This window comes from Falco cherrug, chromosome 19, assembly GCF_023634085.1.
Source record: "Falco cherrug isolate bFalChe1 chromosome 19, bFalChe1.pri, whole genome shotgun sequence".
Taxonomy (NCBI): Eukaryota; Metazoa; Chordata; class Aves; order Falconiformes; family Falconidae; genus Falco; species Falco cherrug.
The window spans coordinates 1656788-1680410 of record NC_073715.1 but is presented as its reverse complement, the minus strand read 5'-3'; the positions used below and the strand labels follow the sequence as shown (position 1 = coordinate 1680410).

The following is a 23623-nucleotide window of genomic DNA, read 5'->3' as shown; positions in this document are numbered from 1 at the left end:
CTGCTGAGCGTTAGAACAATTTCCTTAGGGATAGTCACAGAATGAGTGGTAATGACCCTGAGTAACTGACCTAACTTCAGAGTTATCTTGGGTTTGAGTTGGAGTTGTACCAGACAACTTTTTCTGCTCTATTTATTAGTATGTATACCGTGGTAAATATCAGAAAGGGAAAAAATACTTTATTGAAAAATTTCTAACAAATTACGTTGGCCACACAGAGGAATTAATTCTCTAATGAAAGTCCTCAATTAACGTGTAAGACTTGATGCCCAAAGTTAACTTCTTTCAGACTAGAAACTGCAGTGAAATGAAAGCCAGAAGACGGTGCTATGATGCAACAGGGCTTTAATACAAACAAAAAGTGGAATACATTCTTGCAGAATGAGGCAATGCAGAAACAAAGAATGTAATTTCCATTTCAACAAGGACTACAATCAATCAGTCATTCAGGGGAGCACAGGGCTCACAAGAGGTTCTTCTTTCAGCTGGACACTTTCACAGTCAAGTCCCATTACTTATTTTAGCCTCATCAGGTTCAGGAAGAACAAAACATAACATGAGCAAACGACAAAGTGAGACAACATTGGTGTTGTAAGCCTTAGATAAAGCGCAGAGATCCCAAGCAACCCCAGCTCCTATCGACATTGGCTGGAGCAGAGGCTGCTTGGCAAGTCTGATTTTCAGGTCTATATATCAACTGCTAGTTTTTATTTTATTGTTCTTTCAGTCATTACTCTCTCCTAAAGATTTAAAATGGCCCATAGTTTCCATAGCGATACCTATAATACCCTCTGGAAAAAAGGGGGAAATAATTTCTACCATATCCTGAATAAAATGAGTTTCGGTAAAAGCTTCCCAAACGGGAGATTCCACCACCACATGAGCCCTCCCCACCACTTGAACCCCCTCCCATGCCACCACAAGAACCGCCTGAACCATGGGAGCCCATCCCATAGGAGCTGCCTCCACCACAGGAACCACCAGAGCCCATTCCTCCACCTCCGGAGCCCATTCCTCCACCTCCGGAGCCCATTCCTCCACCTCCAGAGCCCATCCCACCCTCAATTTCAGGCATGGCAGTTCCTACAAAACTTTCCTGAGGGCAAGAGCTGATAATGGGTCCAGGGAATGTCACGACAACGGGTGGCGCATACACGATTGCTCTTGAATCGCCGCATGAGCTGATACATGGTTCATTCCAACAGTTGACGTAGGGTTGTGGGCATGTCGGTTCACACGGCGCACCACAGCGGGAGCTAAGCATCTGTCCATAGGAAGACATCTTTCCAGAAGGCAAGCCAACCTGCAAGGCAGAGAGTACACTAGCCCGGTAAAATTACAGCCAGAGGAGTGAAAGAACAAACTGTGTTATCAGAACGTGGGTTGTGCAGGTGTGTTGAGTGGCATTCCCCTGAACAGATGCAGATACACATGTCCCAGTTGTCTACACTAAACTTAAGAGTTTGTGATTTAAAAGAAAAAAAAAATAAAAATAATCACCATTTCTAAGGGAACAATCCCTTCTACTCTGAAATAGAGTTGTGCATTACAGATCTCACCAACCAAGTGAGATGAATTGCTGAGTAGAGGCTTCGAAGTCTACTCCCACTCCTCTCTAGTGCTCCATTGCCCCGTAGCTTACTCCTAAAATGACCTCTGGAAAAATGCCTCTCTGGCCTTTTCTCACATCATTGCCTGTGCTGGTCTTTTTGTCTGGGAGTCAGTCCCATCCCAATAATGTTTTTGGAGTGTCCTGTCTCCACAGATAGATGTTCAATTCCTAGGCATTGCTACCATCCACGTTTTTGAAACTCCCAATCTGTTTTCTTTTGCCGACATGTGGCAATGCCTATATCCACCCTATTTGCAAGTTACAGTTTTCAAGATATATACATATATCTCAATGTTTATAGATAATAAGGTCCTACCCTAAAATAGGGTAGGATATATAACCTCGTATTAACACTACCTATAAATCCATGTCTATAATTATAAACTGATTCAGTTAAATCGGACTTACCCAGTCACCAAGAAGAGTAAGTCAGCAGAGGCAGCTACAGAGACCTGAGTTACGAGCACTTTTATATGCTGTCATAGATTATAGAAATTGGGAGATACCTTTACGCAACCGTTCTCTGCATCTTGTGAAACAAATGTTTTCCCCTGGTGATGCCTTCCTTTGTTGCAACTGTTTTGATAACAGCTTATGATATTAGATCATGATTATTAGATCATTTACAATCCCACACAACATGCTGCGTCCATTTCACCCACCTTGTCTTTTTGTTGAAAATATCACAATAAATTGAGTTTGGGTTTCTCTTAAATACTTGCTAATACTCTTGAAGGTAGCTCGGAGATGGATAAACTACATGCTGCTAGTAAGCACAGGATTCCAGTTTATCATTTGTCATCTCAGACAATAATAATCAGTGGTCTTCTGGATTTTTCCTCTTTAAAGCTAGGAAGTTTTTTTAAATTAAATAGCCACTAGCGTCCATGGCCCTTGTGTACTTGCTCCAGGGGCTTTGGGAAGGAAGTTTATGGCTTGGGACTGTCCTTTGGAGAGATGTTCTCCTACATGACTATGCCACATCCCAGGTAAGTAGAAAGTAAGAGATACCAAAGCAGTTCATGCATTCTCCTGTGAGCACTAGGGTCAGGCACAATAATCCAGTTATCAGTTCAGCCAAAGACAGCACCTGCCCAAGCTTTTACGGTTTATCATCAGTTCCTCATCTCAAGGAATCATCCCCTTCCAAGGTGCCTTCAGAATAAAAACAAAAAAATACTAATAACTATGAATAAATTGAATTTTCCTTTCTGTGTATGCTTGTTGAAGGCCAATATGAGGAGAGGAATAATATGTTACCTGTGGGACTAGAGGATCCAGAGGAAACATTACCTAAAGTACAGGTGTGTAACACAGAACATATTCACAAACGCCAATTCTGTGATTCACATAATCACCTATACATTAAAAAAAACCAAACCAACCGCAAACTAAAAAAAAAAACCAAAAAAACCTCTTAAGTACATTTTTATGGTAAATTATTAAAATTAAAGCTAAAAAAACCCCACAAAAACTAAAACCCCAAACCAAATAATTTTATTTACATTTCATGACCATTAAATCAATATAATGACCAGAGGAATGTACATGTATGCAGCCAATAGAGATGTGACAGCAAGCTGCACAGAATAATGAGTCACGTAATTTGTGGGAATGAGAAGCAACTAATAATTAGAGCGATTGACAGCTGAAGCAATCAAAGGAGTTGCCAAACCAAATATTTTATAAAAGTTAATAAGGTTCTCATTGTTTTTGAGGTTTTTCCAATGTATAGAAAATTTGTTCAAAACACAGCTTCTTAACACACCCCACAGAAAATCACACTGGCTTCACCATCCATGCAGTTTGCTTTCCACAACCGATGCTTTTCCCTTGGCAGCTTTAAGTAAGGGGAAATCTTGTTTTACAGAAGGTAGAAAGCCAGAAGAGCAGATATCAGACTTTCAAGCTCAAACTGTAGTCGGCCCTCATATTCTCCAGATACCCTTTTAAAAATATAGCATGCAAAAAAGTTAATTGGCAATAAGCCAACATCCCCTTTCACAATGCCTGAACCCCAGCTGCCTTACATCAAAGAATTCTTTTAAAGATAAAGAGATATCCTCCCTCACCAGGTTAGAAAGCTAAATGCTTCTGAAAAGATGAAGGAAAAAAACATCAGGGATTCTGTATTTTTCTCTACGAAGAATTTGTTGCTTCGTATACAGAGCAACAAACTCACGTAAAGCAGCAGCCTGAGGAACCCCAGACTTACAGCTTTAGGTATAAACTCACCCCACATAAAGCAATTTTGAAGCATTATCTGAAAGATTCCTCATCTTGTTTTTTCCTAGCATGTTGTTGTTGTTGTTGTTGTTGTTGTCGGCAGACTTTTTTGATTTTCTGGTTTTAGAAATGCCAGTACTGTGCTCTGATTCTTACCCAGCTGCTTTGCATATGAAGATTAAATCTGAAAGAGGAAGCTGGTTTAATTGCTATTGCTCTCACCTGTGCCATGCTATAATTTTCTAAATTGGTCTGAACACTCGCTTGTCTTAAAGGAAAGAGCCTATATTATTATCGCAGGTTGTAGCAAAACATTATCCTTAACCTTCATTTTTCCACAGATTTTATCATAGCAATTCCAGCGCTCCTAAGGGAATAACAAACAACACCATGCAGCAAAGTAAATAGGCTAAAACTGGGAATCATTGTGCAAGAGGCCAAAGGTAAGGCTGCTTTGCATCCTGGACGTCCATATTTTGGCGTAGGTTTCCAGGGTGGTCTAAGAGCTGTCACCTGGAAAACGATTTCCAAAACTGCTCAAAGTGAAGGGTCAATATTAATGAGTGCTTTTTCGTTGCCTAATTGGAAGACTGAAGATGAAATAAGGAACTAAGGGACTTGATCACCACTGTCTGCTTTTTCATTATCTGCATATTTGATGCTATTATATTGCTCAGACCAGAGCAGTATCTCAGTTTTGTATTTTGATGTTCATTTAAAGTTGTGCATTACATTTACTTGATTCCCTTTGTTCATCCCTATTTAAAAAAAAATAAATCTTTTTTTGTCGGCTACCTACTCCTTTCCCTGTGTTTAGAGCTGTTGGAGATGACTTAGACTATACTGTTGTAAGTATAGGAAACCTCATGCCCGTGGTCTGAGCAGAGCACAAGAAAACAGATAACAATAAGGAAAAAAGTTTAGATTGATGATGGAATTTATAGTTGTCCAGAAAAACTAATGCTTCCCCCGGTTCCCAAAACCAAAGGAACTTCATTTCTTCTTAAAATTGCACCCATAGCCTCCTTCTGTATCTCAGGCTTTATTTACAACAATTTTCTCCATTTCTTAGAACCGAGATCCACTGCTTGCTTGCCCTGTCAGTCACTCAGTAAAGCACAAGGTGCCATTGTGCCTGAAAGCTGGACTTGGCCGTGTAACTGCGTGGTTGCCACAGGAGAAAGGAGGACGTAGGGGTTAGAGCCAGCTCCAGACTGAGACAGCTACACTTGGGTGTCTGAAAATAAATATCTGAGTTTCTCTTACAGTCAGCAGACATGTTTGGTGGACCCTGGAGATCTACCCATGCATTCCCCTTTCCCTAAGAGCTTGTGTTTCAACTGAGCAGTTCTGCCACCTCTTCAAAGCACCACCTTTGTGTCCTTTGAGGGACCTGGAAGTGTAGAAGCCCCACAGATATGGAGACCCCGTATTCCGCCACCATTGTGTGTTCCAGTTTCCACTGGCACTACGATGACTTCCTTCTGTTTTTTGTCTTTTCCATACTTCATCCCCTTTCAGAAGCAAAATTCACCCTGGTCCCAGGGGGAATTTGGAGTCAGTGACCTCAGTCTACTCATCTCCCATTTGCATCCTGAATACCTAGGCTCTAGCAAAGATGAATACCTCATCTTTAAGTATTAATGGCAAAATGCAGCTCTCTTGTTATGTGGATTTCCTCTTGTATGGCTAGGTTGGATCACATTTTCTAGCTAGGTGCAACAAAAGGTAGTGATTAAATAATTATACATACAAATAATTCTGAAGCTGAAGAATTCTTCCCCACCACTAAATGAGATTTGTTTGGAGCTCAGGAATAATTATACTACTGCGATCTTACCGGGTATCTTTCATCTTAGAAACAAAACAGAACTAATGCTCTTTAATATATGAGCGCTGCTTTCCTCAATAAAACCCGAGGGGATGTGAAATTGCAGCCCAAGGTGTAACTACAGCTTACGCGTCTGTGTATGCTTTAGTTTTGTATAAGAGCTGACCGATGTACACCTCTCCAGCTGTACACAACGTACCCATCACCCAAGCCTGTTTTCCAGGTCAGAGCCACCTTACTTGACCAGCAACAGAGCTGTAGCGCTCTGAGGGCTACTGGGTCACCTGCAGTCCCCAGGTGTGGGAAGAGCTGATGCAGCAGCATTGATAAGGCTGCTGGGTTGCTCCACCAATCAGCCCAGCCCTGCCTCACACCCCTCCACCAGACCCAGACTCTGAGGAGGAGACTTGAACCTTCTTCTCTGTGCCTGGGATGCTTCAAAGAGGTGAAGGACCTCAGTAAGACCCAAGAGGTTTGTAGAGGTGAGAAGGTCTTAGTGTGCTCGCTGGAGTAGTAATGGTGTATTTTGACAAAGACAGCCTGGAATAACACTTTTGTCCCCTGACCAAGGGGGATGAAGGGGTGTGGGGTTAGCTGGGCCTTCTTAAAATGCATATGTGGTGGAGATGTGGATAGGTGTGTTTCTTAGTAAAGTCGGTGCTCATGAGTCCAAGTTTTGGGGTTTTGGAGTGGAGCACCCTGGAAGTCCCACCCTTGCAAATAATCCATTTTTAATACTTTGTTGGTGCTCATAGTATGTGCTGATGCTGCCAGAGTGGATTTGTATTCCTGTATCACCTCATGGCTCACAGAGGTGTGGTGCTAATATCCAATTTAATAATATATTAATTCTAAAGCTGTTAATTAAATCTTCATTCTGGTTCATTACCTAATTAAGCATGCTAATCTCAGCAAGAAAAGCTGGCAGCTAATTTTCAGTTCCTTCAAGGCTATTAAGCTAAAACAGTACTGATCTGGTGTACAGAACCTTGTTAAAGGGATTTATAGTTGAGCTTAGAGACAGAGAAGACCCTTCTCACAAAATGGAAAGCAGAGCTCTGCTACCCGGAGAAAACATCTGAATTATGGTGCCGGTTCCTCTTCTGCTCCAAATACCTGTGTAGCACTTTGTCTTTCCACTCGGGTCAAAGGTAAAACTTCAGCCTAAGTAGGAAGCTCAGTGCACTTCTATGTTGCTTCTGGTAACTCATGTCACAGCTTGAAAAGGGATTTAAACAGTAAAAGCCGCCCTGCACCAGCACCTTTTCTGGGCATCCCATACAGGATTCCTTCTGCCCCTTTCCCCCATGTCTGTCCCAGGCCTTGGTCTCCCTGGTCCCCATTGTAAATCTGGCTGGTGTGCAATATTGGCATTGTAATGACAGGTTATAAGTAATAAGACTAATAATAATTAGGTGTGTCTAAGTCTTAGATCCACCCTTCTGTATAGAGTGTCCTTAGACGGGTTAGGTGGCTTTTGGGCATCGGTTATCCCGTAATAAGATGATAATTGTCTGTGCCATACAGGTGCAAAGAGAAAGAAGGTTTGCAAGAAGCAGCAAGAAGATGATGTGGGATGTTATATAATGACAATGAAATGCGGCATCCTTTATAATGACTGAAACAGCCGGGCTCCTGCATGCAATGCAGTACAGGTGGAAAGCATTGAAACCAGCAGAGGAAGAGAAAGAGGTGGAAAGTGTTTATGGGAGGCTGTTTAAATGGTAGGCAGAGGAGGAAAGGCCAAGAGACCAAGGCAAAATTGGCAGAAAGATGCAGTATTATCAGAAATACTTTTTTTTTTTCTTTTTCCTAGCCTGTTAATCAAAATGTCTCGACATATGGCTTAGGCAGATGAGTAGAGAATATTGAGGGTTCTTTGAAAATGCAACGTGTCAGCACACACTGAATGGACCCAAACGACGTGCCTGTATTTCAGACAGCAAAGCACTATGGTGAATTCTACACAAAATTCACGAAAGGATCAAGCTCTAAGTTCCTAGGTTGAAGGGCTAGTGACTCCTCTCTAAAAAGCCTCAGCAAGGCTCTTGGAGGACAGATTATCTTGTGCAAGCTGCTCCATTCTCAAGAAGAACCAAGTTAGTGGTTTTCAGGTGTGTAATTTTGTTTTTTTGAAAAGGAATAATTTGCAAGACGTCTTTGGCAGGGGAAAATAATCTTCTGAATCCCCTGTGCAACTCAGTTATTGTTAAACTCCTTGAACTGCTGGATTGGATGGGGTGTAGATAATGAGTCAAGGCTGGGTCCTTCGGAGCAGAGGTTCCTGAGAGCTCCACCCTGCCTATGACCTCGTTACCAAATTTTTCACAACACTCTTTGCATGAGCCAGGCAATCAGCAGAGCTTATCTCTCTGACCTGCCTCCCAGCTTATCTAGGGCGTGACGCTGAGGCACCATTCACAAGCTCATCCTCCAAGATATAGTAATTACATCTTCATGTTGGATCAATAAAGTAGGGTACATGCTAATGTCTGCCAGATAAACAAGCAGATTGAGAGGAGTTCCCATCCTGTAAAGGGGAAAAATGATGTATACACCAAATATTGGAGGGGCTCGTTTTAGAGCAGATCTGCAGGGGGCACATATGGGCTGTTCCTCTCCCAGGCAGATGTCCAGGGGAGCCAGATGAGCAGACAGCAGTTCATAGTGAAGGTGAAAGCAGACGGATGGGCAAAACTGTCTTCTCAGTGGCTGGCAGCTTCCCAGGGAGACAGGGCAGGGTAAGCAGGGCGGCTGGCAGGGATCCAGGCTGCTTAGCATGTTATCATACAATGTTTTAACATTGCTGTAAAAAGGTTTCCGCAATCCCTTTTCTCTTTGAAGAAGTCTCTGGGAAAACAACTGTATCTGGATGTGGCTGCATGCAGAAGAAGGTGTGTGCCCTGATGTTCATGGGCACCTGCATCCGCAGGCGAGGGCAAATTGTTAAACAGCAGCTCTTGAGACTCACCAGCCCAACGACGATGGGGAACTAGAGTTCAGTCAGCTTTCACGTTTTGGTTTTGGGGACAAGTTTACCCACAAATTTTATTTTACTTCTGTTAAACCGGGCTCTTGGCTTGTGAAGACTGACAGAGGTGCCCAATCGTAATCACAGTAATGTTCTTCTTGGGACAAAAAGGACAATGCTTGCACTTAAAATGTGTGGGAATCTTTAGAGGAATAGAAGCTTAGAATTTGAGGGTAGGGAGAGGGGAGCAAGAGTAGCTGGGGCTTTTTCCTGAACCAAAGTAAATAAAAAGGAAAATGTCTCTGTATGTCGTTCCTTTTTATCTGCTTAGTGCTTTTCAGCCGACACATGGAGCCATGAACTCTAAAGCTGTACTTAACAGGGTGAGGAACAAGTGAAAGCTGTGAGATGAAAGTGAAAAATAAAGTCCTGTGCATGCGGACAGAGCTGAGGAGTGTGAGAGGCAGTTGATTGTTTTCTCACTTCATGGGTGAGCAGGAATGACAGATTTGGTTTTGATGTTTGCCATCTACATTTCACCAGTAGGTACCTGAAAATCAAGAGTAGGAGAGGGGGAAAAAAAGCTAGAAAACCACCATAATCATGCAAAATAATTTTAATGGGAAGTGAAAGAACAAGACTGCTAGAATAAAAGTAAAGGTAAAGGGCACAGTTCCAGATGCAGATTCTGCCACTCGTATACTCCATTAACTTACATATGCAACTGATACATTTAGTCAAATACTTTTTTCCTTTTTCTTACATAGAAATAAATATGAAGTGAGGATCAGTTTCTCCCCACACACACATTTCTTCCCTGAGGTGAAACTGAAAGCCAGAAATAAATTATGTGGTTGAGGGGTGTGTGTATATATATTTATCAAAAGAAAAAGTGAATTATCTGGTGACTACTTGTCTTAAATGCTAAGACCAGTCTAATTAGGTCTGGCAGTGAAAGGGTTTGTCACGTCTCAATTGATCACATTTGTGGTGTTCTTGAACCTGCTGGTGCCTTTGTTTTTCTGGAAAGCAATGGGAAAAAGAACAAATTGTTCCAGAGAATCAGGTACTGTATGTTTTAAAGGGCAGGTTAACACAGATTAGGATAGGGAGCATTTTATTATTCTAATCACCTGCCTGAGAATGTACCTGAGGAAAAAAAAAAAAAAAAAAGTCAAGTATCATTTAATTTAAAGAAGTCAAAGGTAAGTCCTCTTTAGGGAGGTAGTAGGAGCCTACGAGGCCTTTGGACTTGGTCGCCAGGGTTGGTGTCACTGTGTTATGCTTCTCAGGTCTCTTTGTCCTCACTTGCTGTATCAGTATTTTCAGTTTCTGGCTTTTTCTCTAGAGCACGCTCTTCGCCCTCGCTCTCAGATGGTTGGTAGCTGGGTCTACTGCAAGGATGCATCCAGCGGGAAGAAAACACATAGGAGCACCGTGGTGAGCACTGAGGGATGCGTTTTGGGATGAATCTTTCTGCAGGTGGCTCTGAGCACAGGACTTCAGCTCGCAGAGATGTCAGTGGGGCTGGTGCCCCTTCCTCCAGGACCGCAGAACTTCCCACTACCGTCTCCTGTGGGCACGTGCTAATGATGGGCCCTGGGAATGTCACAACTACAGGAGGGGGGTATATAATGACTCTGGAGGCACCACAGGATACAACACATGGGTCATTGCAGCTGGTAGCAAGAGGCTGTGGGCACTGCACATTGCAGGAGTAGAAACACTGTCCTGCATCCCACTCCCCACTGAGGGACATCTGGGAGAAATGGTGGTGAACCTGTGGGATGTAACAGAGACCATAGGTGTGTTTCTCAAAGCATTTGCAACCCACACCCTGCCCTTCACCGCACAGACCCCTGCCCCTCGCCGGGGGTCTCCTGCTCTTCTCTCCTGTTCTCCTTGCAGCGTCAAGGCAGATGCCACGGCGGGGCGTACGCTGTGGCGGAGAAGAAGGTGCAAGAGGATGAGAGTGCAGCTCAGGTATTTTAGTTATAGGGGCTGTGCAGGGAGCGTAGATGCTGCAGCAGAGATAACGTGAGCTGTGATTTCAGGAAATGAAGCTCAAAGGTCGGTACAGGTTTGCCCCCTTGCTCCGCTCACCCCATCACCTTGAGTCCTTCTCACACTGCCTCCACCCTCCCAAAAAGGACCCTTAGACCTCCAGGTTTAACCAACCTTCATCCCATTTTATCACTGCTATCCATCGCCAATGGGCCACTGCCCCTGTGCAGTGCTTCCTTTCACTCTCCCAGCTACAGATCCTGCCTGGGCAGCCACCAAGGGCAACTGGAGAGGTACTGCAGTGGTGGCCAGTGACTTCAGCATAGCTGCTGCTGCTGCCATAAAGCCACTGGTCATACAGGAATGGGGGTTTTATATCCCTCTACTGGAGAACGTCCTTACCTGGGATTATTTGTTTATCCCTGTAGTAGAGCACACCCAGCCCTCATTAGAGTAATTACGCACTGTAGTATTTCTGTGCCTCTGCTGAGATTGCACTGAGCACTATCAATGTCCTGGGAGGTTCGTGCAGACTAATGAGCCTGTGTCAGGCAGGACTGGGAGGAAAAGAACATCACTGCAGCCCTGCAAGCTGGGCACTGCTGTGCAGGAGATGGTAGGACCCAATTTTGGTGCCATTCTGCACGGCAGCCCCGAGCTCCTAGGAAAAATCTTGCCTCTGGGTACCTCCAGGTGGTTTGCAGAGACCATTCATGGCAGAGCCAAGAACCTGATAAGGATTTTTGGTGCCTAACTTTTTGCCTAGACCCTGAATCCATCTATTAGGTCATTCAACCTGAAAGAATTACAAAAATGTATTGTGGGGTTTATCTGTCAAAGTTAATAACTGCATGATGTAGCTGATTAAGTAGCCACTTTATTTTTTGTCCCTGGAGAAAAACAGGTACTTTGAGAGTGCAATCAAGCTCATTCAGAGGTAGGTGTTTAAATAAGTCATGATAAACATGATAAATGCTTGTTTCTGTTCACCAGTTATGATGGGAAGGTCAAGGGGGATGCCGTTACTTGTCTAGCTTTTCATGATCTGTCAACGCTCAGCGTCAGATGCTTTCATCAGAAAATGCCTGAAGTCGCTGAGTATGAAAACAATTGTCCTTGCAGAGTTTCTTCTTCCTAACAGTGCTACGATAAAGGTGTCTTACCCTGAAGAGCGAGGTGCCAGCCATGAAAAGACCTGCGTGGATGACCAACTGAAACCTGGGGAGACACAACTTCTTACTGAAATGAGCTCTGTGTTCTAGCTATGATTGGGGTGCCAACATGAAAGGAAGGAGGCGAGAAGATTGCAGTCCCTTTTTAACGCTTTGAGAACTGAATCTTCCCGATTTATGAACAAAAACTTTTGGAAAAGAGATTTGAACATCTCTGATCTTCTCCAATTATTTTATGAATAAATACTAATGTTACTGAGCAACCTGATCTTGTTGAAGATGTCCCTGCTCATGCAAGGAGGTTGGACTAGATGAGCTTTAAAGGTCCCTTCCAACCCAAACAATTCTATGATGCTATGACAACATTATCTAAACTCTACCTGAATAGAGCTTAAAATGCCTTTTATGTCGGATACCAGATAGCTATATACACTTAGTTGATAACAGAATTGCACTACCTTTTTTTAATAAGAATACTAGTCCAAATAGATATATTTTTAAGGCTGCACATGGTCCAAATATACAGCTAAATAATTCCTAGTAATTTTTTAAAGAGAGAATCTCATTTATATTTTTAGAAACCACAGACTGGCTTGCTGATAAACCGCAGCTCATGTTAAAGCAACATTTTACCCAATATAATTAGATTGAGGTGAATGGGACTTACCAGCTGTCCAGGAAGAAGTCAAGAGAAATGGCCAGAGGAGCCCTTAATCCTTTGAGTTTTATATGCTTTCTTGAACTTCCAGGAAGATGAGACAACCTTTGTGCGTGAGGTCGTAATTACTTTCCAAACAATTTTTCCCACGTGTGTAACGCTTATAATTACTATAATTATTTTAACACTGTTTACTGGCTTTATTCAAATTTCCATGGTACATACTGTTACATGCTGTGAGGTTCCCTTTTTGTGTTATTTTTTTTTATGGTCTAAATTAATTGCTGATGTGATTCTGCCACTTCTGGGGGTACAACTCACTCCAGTTTGTTCAATTTTGACTTAAACATCGACCTCATGAGCAGTGGTTTGCAGACAGCAGGTGATGTATTTTAGCCATACTGGTTGCACCTGCTGCTAGATGCGTGATTTTAATTCATTCCTCTAAATCCACCATAGCATTTAGTTGGAGGCACCACGGGCTTCGTCCCTATAAGTGGCTTGGAGGAGGGAGGAGTGGGGAACAGAATTTTGCTGCACGTACCCTGGGTTTGTTCACAACAAAGCTGATTTGCTTCATGTCCTTCGCTGACTGTTGCCACAGCTTCAGCCGGAGGACGTCATTCTGCTTGGGGATCCCTGTTCATACTCCAGGTACTGACCAGGTGCCGAGTGTCTGGCTCCAATCCCCGTGTGTGATCAGAAGGTTAAGAAACACAGTCTCCGAAGGATGCCCACTTACAGAAGAAAAGACTGGAAGGAGACAAGGTAATAATTTCTGCATATAAAAGGTAAATGCCCAGGTGAAATAATTTAGCTGCCTTTCGCACCTGCTGAGGAAGAGAGAAGTCATGGGCTAAAAGTGCATCGAGGGAGACTTCATGATGGGAGGAAAAAATTTGTAATCAATTGCAATCACATGGCTACTGATCTACAGGGATTGCTGAATTTTGCGGAGCCTCACTGATTTCCTAAGGATTCTGGTGGATTCTCAGAGTTGAGAGTCACCCGTTCAATTCTCAGAGGCTCAGCCAGATCTGCCTTTTAACCCGTTTCGCAATGATTCCTTTTGAATGCGAACAGAAACGCATGGTTTAATGAAAATGCAAAGTGTCCTTGTGTTGTCAGGGCTTGAAAACAACATCCTGTTTATGAGAGCAATGAAGGCACTTCCATCAAAAACTGCATATTCTAAAGCTGCTATTAGCCTGGAGGTGTTTGCCTCAGATAACATACTATTAATATTATAATGATAAAACACTTTGCATACATAAACCAGTGATGAATATTTTTAAAATGTTTTGACATTCCCTGTTGAGTGGAAACCTCACCTCACCAATCTCTAATTGCTGGGATTATTCTCCCCAGCCTCTCCCAAAAGACAATGAAAAGTGAACATAAGGTTATCCACAAAGTCAGCCCCACATCCATGGCTCATGATGGAGGCTAACCCTGCTGCGCTGCTGTTCTAGATCTCTGTTACTAGAGATAGCTGGCAATTCATGTGGAAAAATCATATTTCATATTCTTTGACAATTTCAAGTAGCTGGTGGATGTCTTGGTGACTTCTGAACCAATTTCTGACTGTACGCTTCTCCCTTAAAACAGACAGAAGTGTCTAGAAAAATGGAAATTCCTGTTTCTATGCCAGTTTACCTGCAGAGCATCCAATACCCCAAACTGGGAACTCATTTAAACCTCCCAGTCTTCTTTCTAGGAGCTGTTATGCCTTCTGCACAAAGACCTTTGGAAAGGGGAGTAGAAACACAACCTTAAAACATCTCAGGCCTCTCAATAAACATGGGCAATGTGGAGTTTGTCTGGCTGGGGGATGCTGCACTAGAATCACTTTGGGCAGTGGTGGCATGGGAAGGCTGTGCAAAATCCCCCCAGAAAAGCTGCTTTGTAGCCCACCCCATCACTGCCCACCTGGACTGGAGCCCGTCTTTGCTCTAAACACTCATTTGGTGGGTGAAGGTAGGAATAAACTGTCCCTTCAGTGTTTTCTTCTCCAGGGCAAAGACACCTTGCTCTCCCAGCCTCCCTTCCTGTGCCCTGAGCACCTGCAGCTTCCATCAGACCCGCTCCTGGCTGTCCATTGTTTTTGTGCTGAGCACTCAGAACCAGCCATGGGGGGTCTGGATGTGGCCCCTTGACTGCCAGCTTGGGGAGGAATCAAAACTTTTCTCCTGCTGCTGGCCACGCTCTGGTTCAGGCAGCCCAGCCTGCAGTTGGCTCTTGCTACCACAGGGATGCAGCATCGCCTCACGTCACCTTTTGGGCCACCAGGTCTGGGTGTTTGGCAGCACTGGTGACCTTTCCAGCAGCAGATCCCACCTGATAATCCGTTCGATGAGGGAGAGCAGGGTCTGCTGCCGGAGCAGATAGCAGGAGGAGAGAGGGAACAAGAGAGCACAAAAACCATCCTCTTGCAGAGAGCCAGTAGAAGTTCAGGCACCATTTCGCGGTTGCTTTGAGATTATTTCAAAGTGACCCCTTTATCAGGACCAAAACCACAGAAACAGAAGCTCAGAAGTTCCAGTTTCTACAAGGAAATGCTTTTCTGCTGGTTAATGTCATCTTCCCCATGCTCACTGAAGGGAAGTCAGGATCCTTTCGGGACCAGGAGTGACTGAGGCCAGCAGAGCCTTTTAAACCATGCAAGTGGGATAAATGCAGGTGGGAGAGCTTCCCCTGGGCTGTGCCACCCTTGTGCCTTAATTGTGAACCTCCGTCTCCCTCTAATGGCTGCAGACAACCAGGCCTCGCCGCCTGTCCTGAGCATGCTGGTGCCCAGGGTAAGCAAGGACAGAGAAGAGCCTGGTTTTTGATAGACCCACTGTAAGAAAGGGACTGATCTCTTGTGTGGTAGTCAGGAGGGAGCTCCTTGTTCAGGCCTTTCCTCTCTTTTTCATTTAATTTCCCACAGTTTGTGGTTTACTAGAAGTTAGAGTTAAATCTCTCTCAGGAGCAAGATTTCTCCGAATCCTGGAGGACTGCTGATAGCATTGGTCTCTGTTTCTACAGGCAAATCTATCACTTTATTAGAAAAAGAAGTCTCTAGAAATCCTGCTTGGTCTGTTTGGGGTGCTGCAAAGGAAGCCAAGGAGACAGGGGATGGTTTTCCCTCTGGGATTTGCCCAGGGAGCTGGCTGAGCAGAGCAAAGCAGTGATGAGAGGAGCTGCCAGGTCTCCCACTGCACCTTTAGATGGTGGCAGAGAGCTTCTGCTGCCCCAGGAGCACCTCCTGGGAGGGACTGTGGCAAAGACACCTGCTTTAGAACTTTGCCCCTTAGAGAGAGAGAGAGAGATACTAGGAAATCAAAATATTGACCAAGCACGGTAACTGTTTTGTGCTATCCAGGAAAATGTTACCATTAAGGAACAGCTGGAAAACTGAAAGTTCCAGGATGGAGTTGGGGATGATCTTGGACATGTAGGTGCCCTGGGGTGAGATGGACATGACAGGGCTGTTTGCAATTTTATAACCACAGATTATTGATGCTGATCACCCATCTTATGCAGACAGGGCCAGCCCAGGATCACAGCAGCAGAAGAAACCTTGTGCAGCATCCTCTCTCCCTCCTCCTGTGCCAGGGACTATCCCATACAACCTATTTTATAATCTGCTCAGCAGTGGATTGTGCAGGGACAAAACTGCAGCACAGGGGACACTAGGGGCAGCTTGCCCTGCTCCCAGGGTGCAGGAGTAAAAGCTCTCCTGCGTGACCCACATGCAGTTGGCCGTGCTCTGTGCGAGGCTGGTGCGACCGAGCTAAGGCTGGATAGACAATAAACTCCTGTCTGAGGTTTGAGTCTCATTACTTTAGCCAAGCTGCCTTCTAAATACCGCCCTGTGCTGCTTCTTTTCCTATGTCTCTGGGTAACTTTTGAACACAAAAGATTTACCCACAGATGGTAATTCTAGTCCTAAAAACATGATTACTGCTATTATTTTACCCAAAGGAGTGGTGTAACAACAGGGAATAGTTTTTTATATTAGTAGGTATTAGAAAGAGTTTTTAAAAATGGGAAAGAAGTCAGACAGAGAGCAGGAATCCAGCTGCAACCTGTTTAATACCACTGGTACAACCAGTGAATATAATTGATCCAGTAACAGTAAAAACCTCTCAGGGTGTGAACACCATAACAGAGTTACAGTCGGTTTGAAGTCAAAGCCTGAGCACCTGCTCAGAGTTACTTAACTTGTCACTAAATCTTTTCTGTTACAGGAATAAGTGTGGCAATGCACTCTATGAGTTTAATATGGGTACAATAAGGGGGTAAAATAAAGCCAAAGCTTCTCTGAGGGTTAGGAATGGGAATCGGGGGAGAAAAATAACCTCAGACCTCAGCTACATAGCTTGCTGCTCTCACAACTACTTCTTTATCTCCTTTAGCACAGACATTTTGAAACACAGCGGCTCTTCTTGGAGTGGCTCGAACGTTTCACTCCCCCTGAGTGATGCTGCGTCGAGTGCTGGGTGGCCCGTGGGTAGAGGCACTTGGACTTGCTTAGGTGCTGCGTGGATGAGCTCTTGTGCTTGGCTGCCTCCTGCGGCAGTGAGCATTTGACTGCGTGTTGCTGCGAGGAGCACTCCTTTATTGCCTGCCCAGGGGGGCACTTGGGCATGTGTGGCTGCGGCTGGCACTTGGTGACACGCTGCTGCGAGGTGTAGGTGGTGACGCACTCCTGCGTCGGGTAGCCCTTCATGCACTTCTGCTGGGGGAACCCGTTCACACACTCCTGCAGAAAAGACTGCGTTATGCACTGCTGCGGGGGGCACTCGGTGACTCCCCGCAGTGGTGGAGAATAGCCCGTCATCCCCTGCAAGGACCGGAGCTCAGCACCATACCGCTGCGATGAGCACTTGGATATCTTCTGTGACCTGCATTCATCCTTGCATGAGGACGAGTACTTGATCCCACATGGTGGGAACTTGAGTTTGCTCGGCTCCGGGCACCTGGGTGCGCATGGTGGGAGGCTCTTGGCCATGCGTTTTTTCTCAGGGTAGCTGGTGTCACAGGGCTGGAAACTCTGTCCCGGGCTTAGCTTCAGGCTGGGCTTTCTGCAGGGCAGAAGGCGAGTGGTCTCACAAGGCTCGGGGTACAGCAGGACACACCGCTGCACGTAGGGCTGACAGGACAGCAGAGGTGGCTGGGGCACGCTTGGCTGTGAGCACACGTAAGTGAGAGGTTGCGTGTAGCTTTGCCATCTTGGCATCGGGCTCTTGATCACGCTCACTGGGTGGCACGTGGTACTGTACCCATCAGACTGGGGCATGCATTGCTGGATGCTTTCGGTGACACAGCTCGATCCTGGCAGGTAGAGGTGTTTATACCGCTCCCCATAATAGTGCATGGTCACACAAGGCACTTATGCCTGAAAGAAGCAGGAAAAATACAGAGAGTTCACATAGGCATTGGCTATTTTTTTGTGATGCAGGACTCAGAGTTTCCCCCCAGGCACCTCAACATGAGGAGCCCACACCCTAGCTCTCTTGAAGGTCAGAGGCTCTCAGTGACTCAGGACCGGGCTGTGATTACCCAGGTGAGGAGAGGAGTCTGTTCTTAGCTTCTGCCCCCACACCCTTCTCTTAAGAGCCCAGAAATGATCAGGTATCGGAGCCAGGCAAACCGGGGAGCTTTCATCCTGCCCTTCAAATACCAGCTAAGTGTCCATCAAAGCATTTCACCAAGGAGAAGTGACATTACGACTCTCTGCCTTACTTCCCGGAAACGTCCTGTGTCCCCACTGGGATGTCCTTGCAAGCTTATGTCCTGCAACTCCCAAGCACCAGAGATGAAAGGCAAGCCAAAATTAAAGGTGTGTCCATGCTGTCATGCTCAGGTGTGGCTGCAGTTCATGCGGGCAAACCCAAGCTGAGGTTAAATTAACTATCTGAGGGTAAGGAGAGGTTTGTGGCAGCGCGGAGCTCAGCACGTACGACCTGCCTGCCTATTCATGGTCCCACAGGGACCTGCTGGGCTGGCAGTGTGCAATTAGGGGCTCTGAGCTTGCTACTGTAGCATCAGCTTTGTTGCCTCTACCAGCCTTGCAGTCCCAGCTTCCTACTGTTGTGTAGGCATCTTCAAGGAAAGAAAAGAGGAAATGCAACAGGATTGTTTCGAAGTATTTGGTGAAACCACAGCAGGAAAGGAGAAGCTATCAAGGCAAAATCTCAGCTGGTGTTAACTGGTCAAGTTTCATGGAGTTAGGAGAATTACACCCATTTAAAGCAGCCTCCAGTCTCATGCAACAGTCATACCGAGCCATAGTGTCCTGGTTTTGTTACAGTCGCTCAAAGATCTACTGACAAAACGCCTGGCAGGGCAGCTCTGAGAGTGAAACCTCATCCTGGCAGCCCCTGTGCACGCAGCACAAAAGCGAGTCTAGCCGAGACTGTATCCCTGGGGAAGGGACCAGGCGGCACCATCCGGAGGTCCACACTTTCCTCCTGAAACCACTGTGAAATGCCTTACTTTGCCTCACTGGCAAGAGTCGTAGGAGAAACCATCACGCTTCAGTGCTAGCTTAAGGGTTGGGCTTGAGGATCTTAAAGGTCTTTCCCAACTTAAATGATGCTATGATTCCCTGCTGCAGAGAACATCACTTTCAGGGAGTTTTCAGAGTTTTTAACAGGATTATTTTGAGCACAACAGGTACTGGAACCACTGACATATGAAAAGTACTCTGATCAAAAATGTTTTTTCATTTCAACATTGTTTGTAGATTAAGGCATATATTTAAATGACTGTAAAGAAACTGCATTTTCCTGACCACCCCTACTTCTGTCTATGATTGCAGTAAGGCATTTTATTCTTCCAAAAGCCCATCACTGGGTGACTATTAGCAATAACAATGCTGTGTGTTACTATCATTAGGAAAACTTATTATCACTACAATTATAATAATCATCAACTAATAAAAACAACCCACTGAAAAACAGTGATACCAATTGCTACTACTACATGTACAATGCCATAGAGCTGGTGATGCTCATCATGATAAAAATCTTCTAAATTAGGGGGGATTATTTGCTTCCAGGGGATTGTTTGCATCTCAGACGTATTTTTCTCATTGTTAGCCTAGATACAAATTTTAACCTGTTCAGGCTTAGCTACAGAGTCTCTCTGCTAACTTCCACATTGGCACTGAAGTTGGTCAGCTTCTTCCTACAACCTGAGAAGTTACTTTGTTTAAATTCCATAAAACAGCAGCAAATCTCTCCACGCCACTTCCTTTAGAGGAGTCACCTTTTCGCGTGCAAGCTCATATCTGACTCCTGCCAGCATCGAGCCCTTTATGTAGTCAACAGGCTCCTTTGGACTAGAACTAACAGAAAGCGTAGAAAAGCCCACAAATCCCACTCCTGACTTCACAGTCCATCTGGAAGTGCTCTCCCAATATTCTTCAGTTTAGCACAGAGGAGATGCTCCAGCTGTTAGAGCCACGCATGCCGGTGCTGAAGGCAGCATCCCCCAGAGGATGCTTCTTCGCAAGTACACAGGCAGGACCTCTGCCTGCTCCGGCCACCCAGGAATAAACAGCATTTCAGGAGCTCCGCTAAAAGCCAGACTTACCCACTTCATCAGTGAGAACAACCGGAGAGAAGTGCCTAGGAGAGCCCCACGATGGCAGAGCTTTTATACAGTGAATAAGTGCCCTAGGGGAGTTAGGTGGTTTGGCTGGGTGATGCTCTAATTGCCTCCCAGTCCTGGCCGAGCCACGTGCAGCTTCGTGCTGGTGGGAATGGCTGTCCTCGCTCTGCAGGGACCTGGCGCTGCTGGGACATCTGGCTTACCTGTGAGCTCTGTGAGGGGGAACCCCCTGATCCAACGTGTGAAGCCCCTGGCAGGTCAAGGACACCCTGTGCTGGGGCCACTCACCCCCCTCAGGCTGCGAACCCCTATCCACGCCGCCAAAGCATCCCTGCCTGCCCGTTGCAGATCCAGGCCAGCTAAAATGCTCCTTTACACCCAGAAAAAGATTTCAGTTGAGATCACCAAAGGGACTGCTCAAGGGACTCCTCATTTCCATGGGAGCTGCATGCAGAAGTCCCCTCAGTGCCTTTGAAAACGCCGTCCAGGAAGGACTCTCGGCGATTTTTGCAGACCATAATTACTGTGGCATGCAGACTTCCTTCTTACACAGGGCACCCAGGGAAGAGACGGATGATTGGGACTAAGAAAGCCTTGGGCTAAGGGCAAGACAGGTACTAAAAAGGATTTGCCACGAATAATATAACCTGCTGAAAGAGGTGACGCTTTTCCGGCACAACAAAGGGGAGAAGGGACAGCAGGAGCACTGAGGCAGCCCGGGGAAAGGCAGCTGAATCAAACCAAGCTCGTGTCCCGAAAACACAAATCACGTTTCCTGCTCTGCTGCACAGCCCCTGCACCAGTCATCCCTCCCTTTGTTCCCTGCTATGCCACGAATAAACCCAAGGGAAAATTAACAGTGGCATGAGCGTTAAGTGCTGACAAGGAATGCATTTTTTCGTAGTCATATTTGCGTAAGGGACGGCCCTGGCATTATTTTTTTTTTTCCTTTAATGGAAATCTGACACCTATGAATTGGATTCCAATATGCTGGGAATTCAGGTAAGGTCTCACACATTGAAATAAAAAGAAGTGAAATAGTTTAATGGAGTAGGTGGGAAATTTCTCACTGATACGAAGCACTGGGGATGCTGCTGCATTGCCATCTCTGGAGGTATTTAAAAAGCATGTGGACATGATGCTTAGGGACATGGTTTAGTGGTGGACTTGGCAGAGTTACATTTACGGTTGGACTTGGTGATCTGAAGGGTCTTTTCTAACCTAAATGATTCTATGATTTAAAGCAGAATATTAATCTCTGGCTTACGACCTGATGAATAAGTTGTCTATTTCTGTTTTCACTGGAAAATCCAGAAGCCTGAAGGTAGGTGTATTATTTACATTTCCAATTTTCTGACAAAAAAGTCTCCCTCCATATCACAGAAAAAAAATACAAAGTGCATGTTTTCCTGGTTGAGGCCAACATTTTAAGAGCTACAAAAATCGAAGGGAAGAATGCGTTCTTTAGGTTTATCTTCTTTTCCACAACTGAAGACAAAAACACTGATTCCAACCTGGATTTCTCCAACTTTCATTGTGTTTCACTCCCCTGGATTACAACACCCATTTTTATGTTAAATGATCTGACCCAATAGTTTAGGAGTTGAGCTGGCATCAGAGAGCAGGTAAGCAGATTAATCCGATTTCTATAAACTCCATAAACCCAATTCCTGGACAAGGGCCAGATCAAGTAGCCTTCAAGTAGTGCTAATATTCAGTTTAGTGTTTCCAGTGCAGGTAGCAAAATATTAACCTGATGATAACATCGTGCCCTGTCATCCGAATGTCCTTAATTAACATCTGTAAAGTCCTTTCATCTCAGAGAGACGCAGAGTGCCACATGGGACATGGTTGTGGGGGCTATTATTATTCCCAATTAAGCACAGGGGAAACTGAGGCGCATTGCACTGTGGTCACTTGGCAGCGCAGCGTGAGTCAGAGCCAGGGTCAGAACCTGACTCCATTGCTGCCACCTCCAAAACAAGTCCCGTGCTCCAGCGGCCCCTCCACCCCATGAGTGGGCACCCCTGTGCCACCCAGCCACCCACCACCCAGGAAGATTGTCCTAATGATCCCCTGGGCTCTGGCTCCTATGGGAAAGCCACAGTGATGGTGCAGCTCCTCAGAAGGCCCCAGAAGGCTCATGCCTTGGTTTTCAAGGGAAGGCAAAAACGTTAGGTTGTGAGAGCAACTCTGACTCTGCGAGGTGGAAGGAAGCCCACGGTCACTGCTGCTCTGCACGCTGCCAAAGCATCGTCGCTGGACATTCAGGAGAAGGTGTGAAAAGGTTCTGCTCCCCCATGACCCACTGAGCACCCGGGGGAAGCAACCAGATGCCACCTCGACATTGCTAGATGCTCAGGTCTCAGACACCTCCTTGCCTCCCAAGGGCAGCCCGTGGTGGCACCCCAAGGTCACCGAGCAAGGCAGAGCAGGGCAGGATGCAGGGCAGCGTCCCAGCCCCGGTCACACCCTCCTCTTCGTCTTGCGACACTTGTTTTTGCCCTCCAAATACACATGATCTACTTAGCGTGAGCTCTACTCATGTTCCTAATGATAGGGCATATTACAGGATTTTTATATTTTTCAGACAGGAGTTCACTATATTTAATAAAGAAGAACAACCAGAGGGCAAAAAGACAAGATATTTAATCTGAGGTCAGACAACTATATTTATTTAAGTATGTATATATATGTATAAGTATACATATATATTTATATGGTTTGTTTTCAGTACAGTGTAGCGTACACATCTTCAGGCAGCATAAAGAATATAGCTAACTGTTTTTATAGCTCAAGCACTTATAAAAGAGTCGTGCTACAACCTGCAGCATTATTCCAAACACTTTCTTCTGTTTCAAGTATTGTGTTTTCAATATTAATTAAAGCAACCAAGTGAATAAAACACTTTCATGCATAAAATTTCAGCAAGGACCAACTTCACCGAGCCAGAAATCCCATCTTGTTGGGGAACTCTACTGAAGAAAGCGCAGAGTCTGTGTTTAGAAGCAGCAGGGATTTCTGGCCACCTTCCGAAATGAAGGCTGTTGGCGTGAGATTCGTATACCGTTTGCTTAGCAAATTTATCTTTGGCTTCCAAATCTGAGAGCGAAAACAGCTGTTGGGAGAACTTGCAGCTTCGTGGAATCCAAGTTAACGTTGTCTCCCAAGGCATGGACCAGCCCCCGGCACTGCCAGCCCTATTGATGCTGTTGTGACCTGGACTCCTTAAATATTTTCTTAAAAAAAATTTTGTTTTTTAATCGCTACTCATTTCAATTAAGTGAGAATTGAATAGCATCCCACTAAACTATGCCTTGTAGCAGATCAAGGTACAAGCCACAGGCACCTGGAGTGCAGCCATGGAAATAGTATCACACCTTGCCTTGAAATAGAGCTGAGCTACAGGGGAAGTACTGGAAAATGGAGATAAAGCAGAGTTCAGCAATAGCAACTAGTTGGCAGGTGGGACGAGGAGAAAAAGAACCCCTGCCCCAAAGCTGTACCTCACTCTCTTCCCGTGGACCTTCCTTTCTCCTGCTCCTTC

The 23623-nt window shown here is 45.2% G+C and overlaps 2 protein-coding genes across 2 annotated transcripts; both read right to left on the bottom strand.

The window, feature by feature from the left end:
• Positions 1 to 328: 328 nt before the first annotated feature.
• On the bottom strand, positions 329 to 4270 carry LOC106630847 (feather beta keratin-like). Its single transcript, XM_014276447.3, has 2 exons — positions 3848 to 4270; positions 329 to 1303 (listed from the first exon to the last, which is right to left on the bottom strand). Exon 2 carries the CDS (start codon positions 1280 to 1282, stop codon positions 749 to 751), a length of 534 nt encoding a protein of 177 aa, XP_014131922.2. The 5' UTR covers positions 1283 to 1303; positions 3848 to 4270; the 3' UTR covers positions 329 to 748.
• A 12600-nt stretch (positions 4271 to 16870) lies between these two features.
• On the bottom strand, positions 16871 to 17836 carry LOC106630841 (uncharacterized). The gene has a single exon (XM_014276424.2). The coding sequence runs from the start codon at positions 17834 to 17836 to the stop codon at positions 16871 to 16873; it is 966 nt and encodes a 321-aa protein (XP_014131899.1).
• Between the last annotated feature and the right edge of the window lie 5787 nt (positions 17837 to 23623).

Coding starts and splice junctions, on each gene's coding strand:
- LOC106630841 (XM_014276424.2), bottom strand. CDS start 17,836: ATGCACTATTATGGGGAGCGGTATAAACACCTCTACCTGCCAGGATCG.
- LOC106630847 (XM_014276447.3), bottom strand. CDS start 1,282: ATGTCTTCCTATGGACAGATGCTTAGCTCCCGCTGTGGTGCGCCGTGT.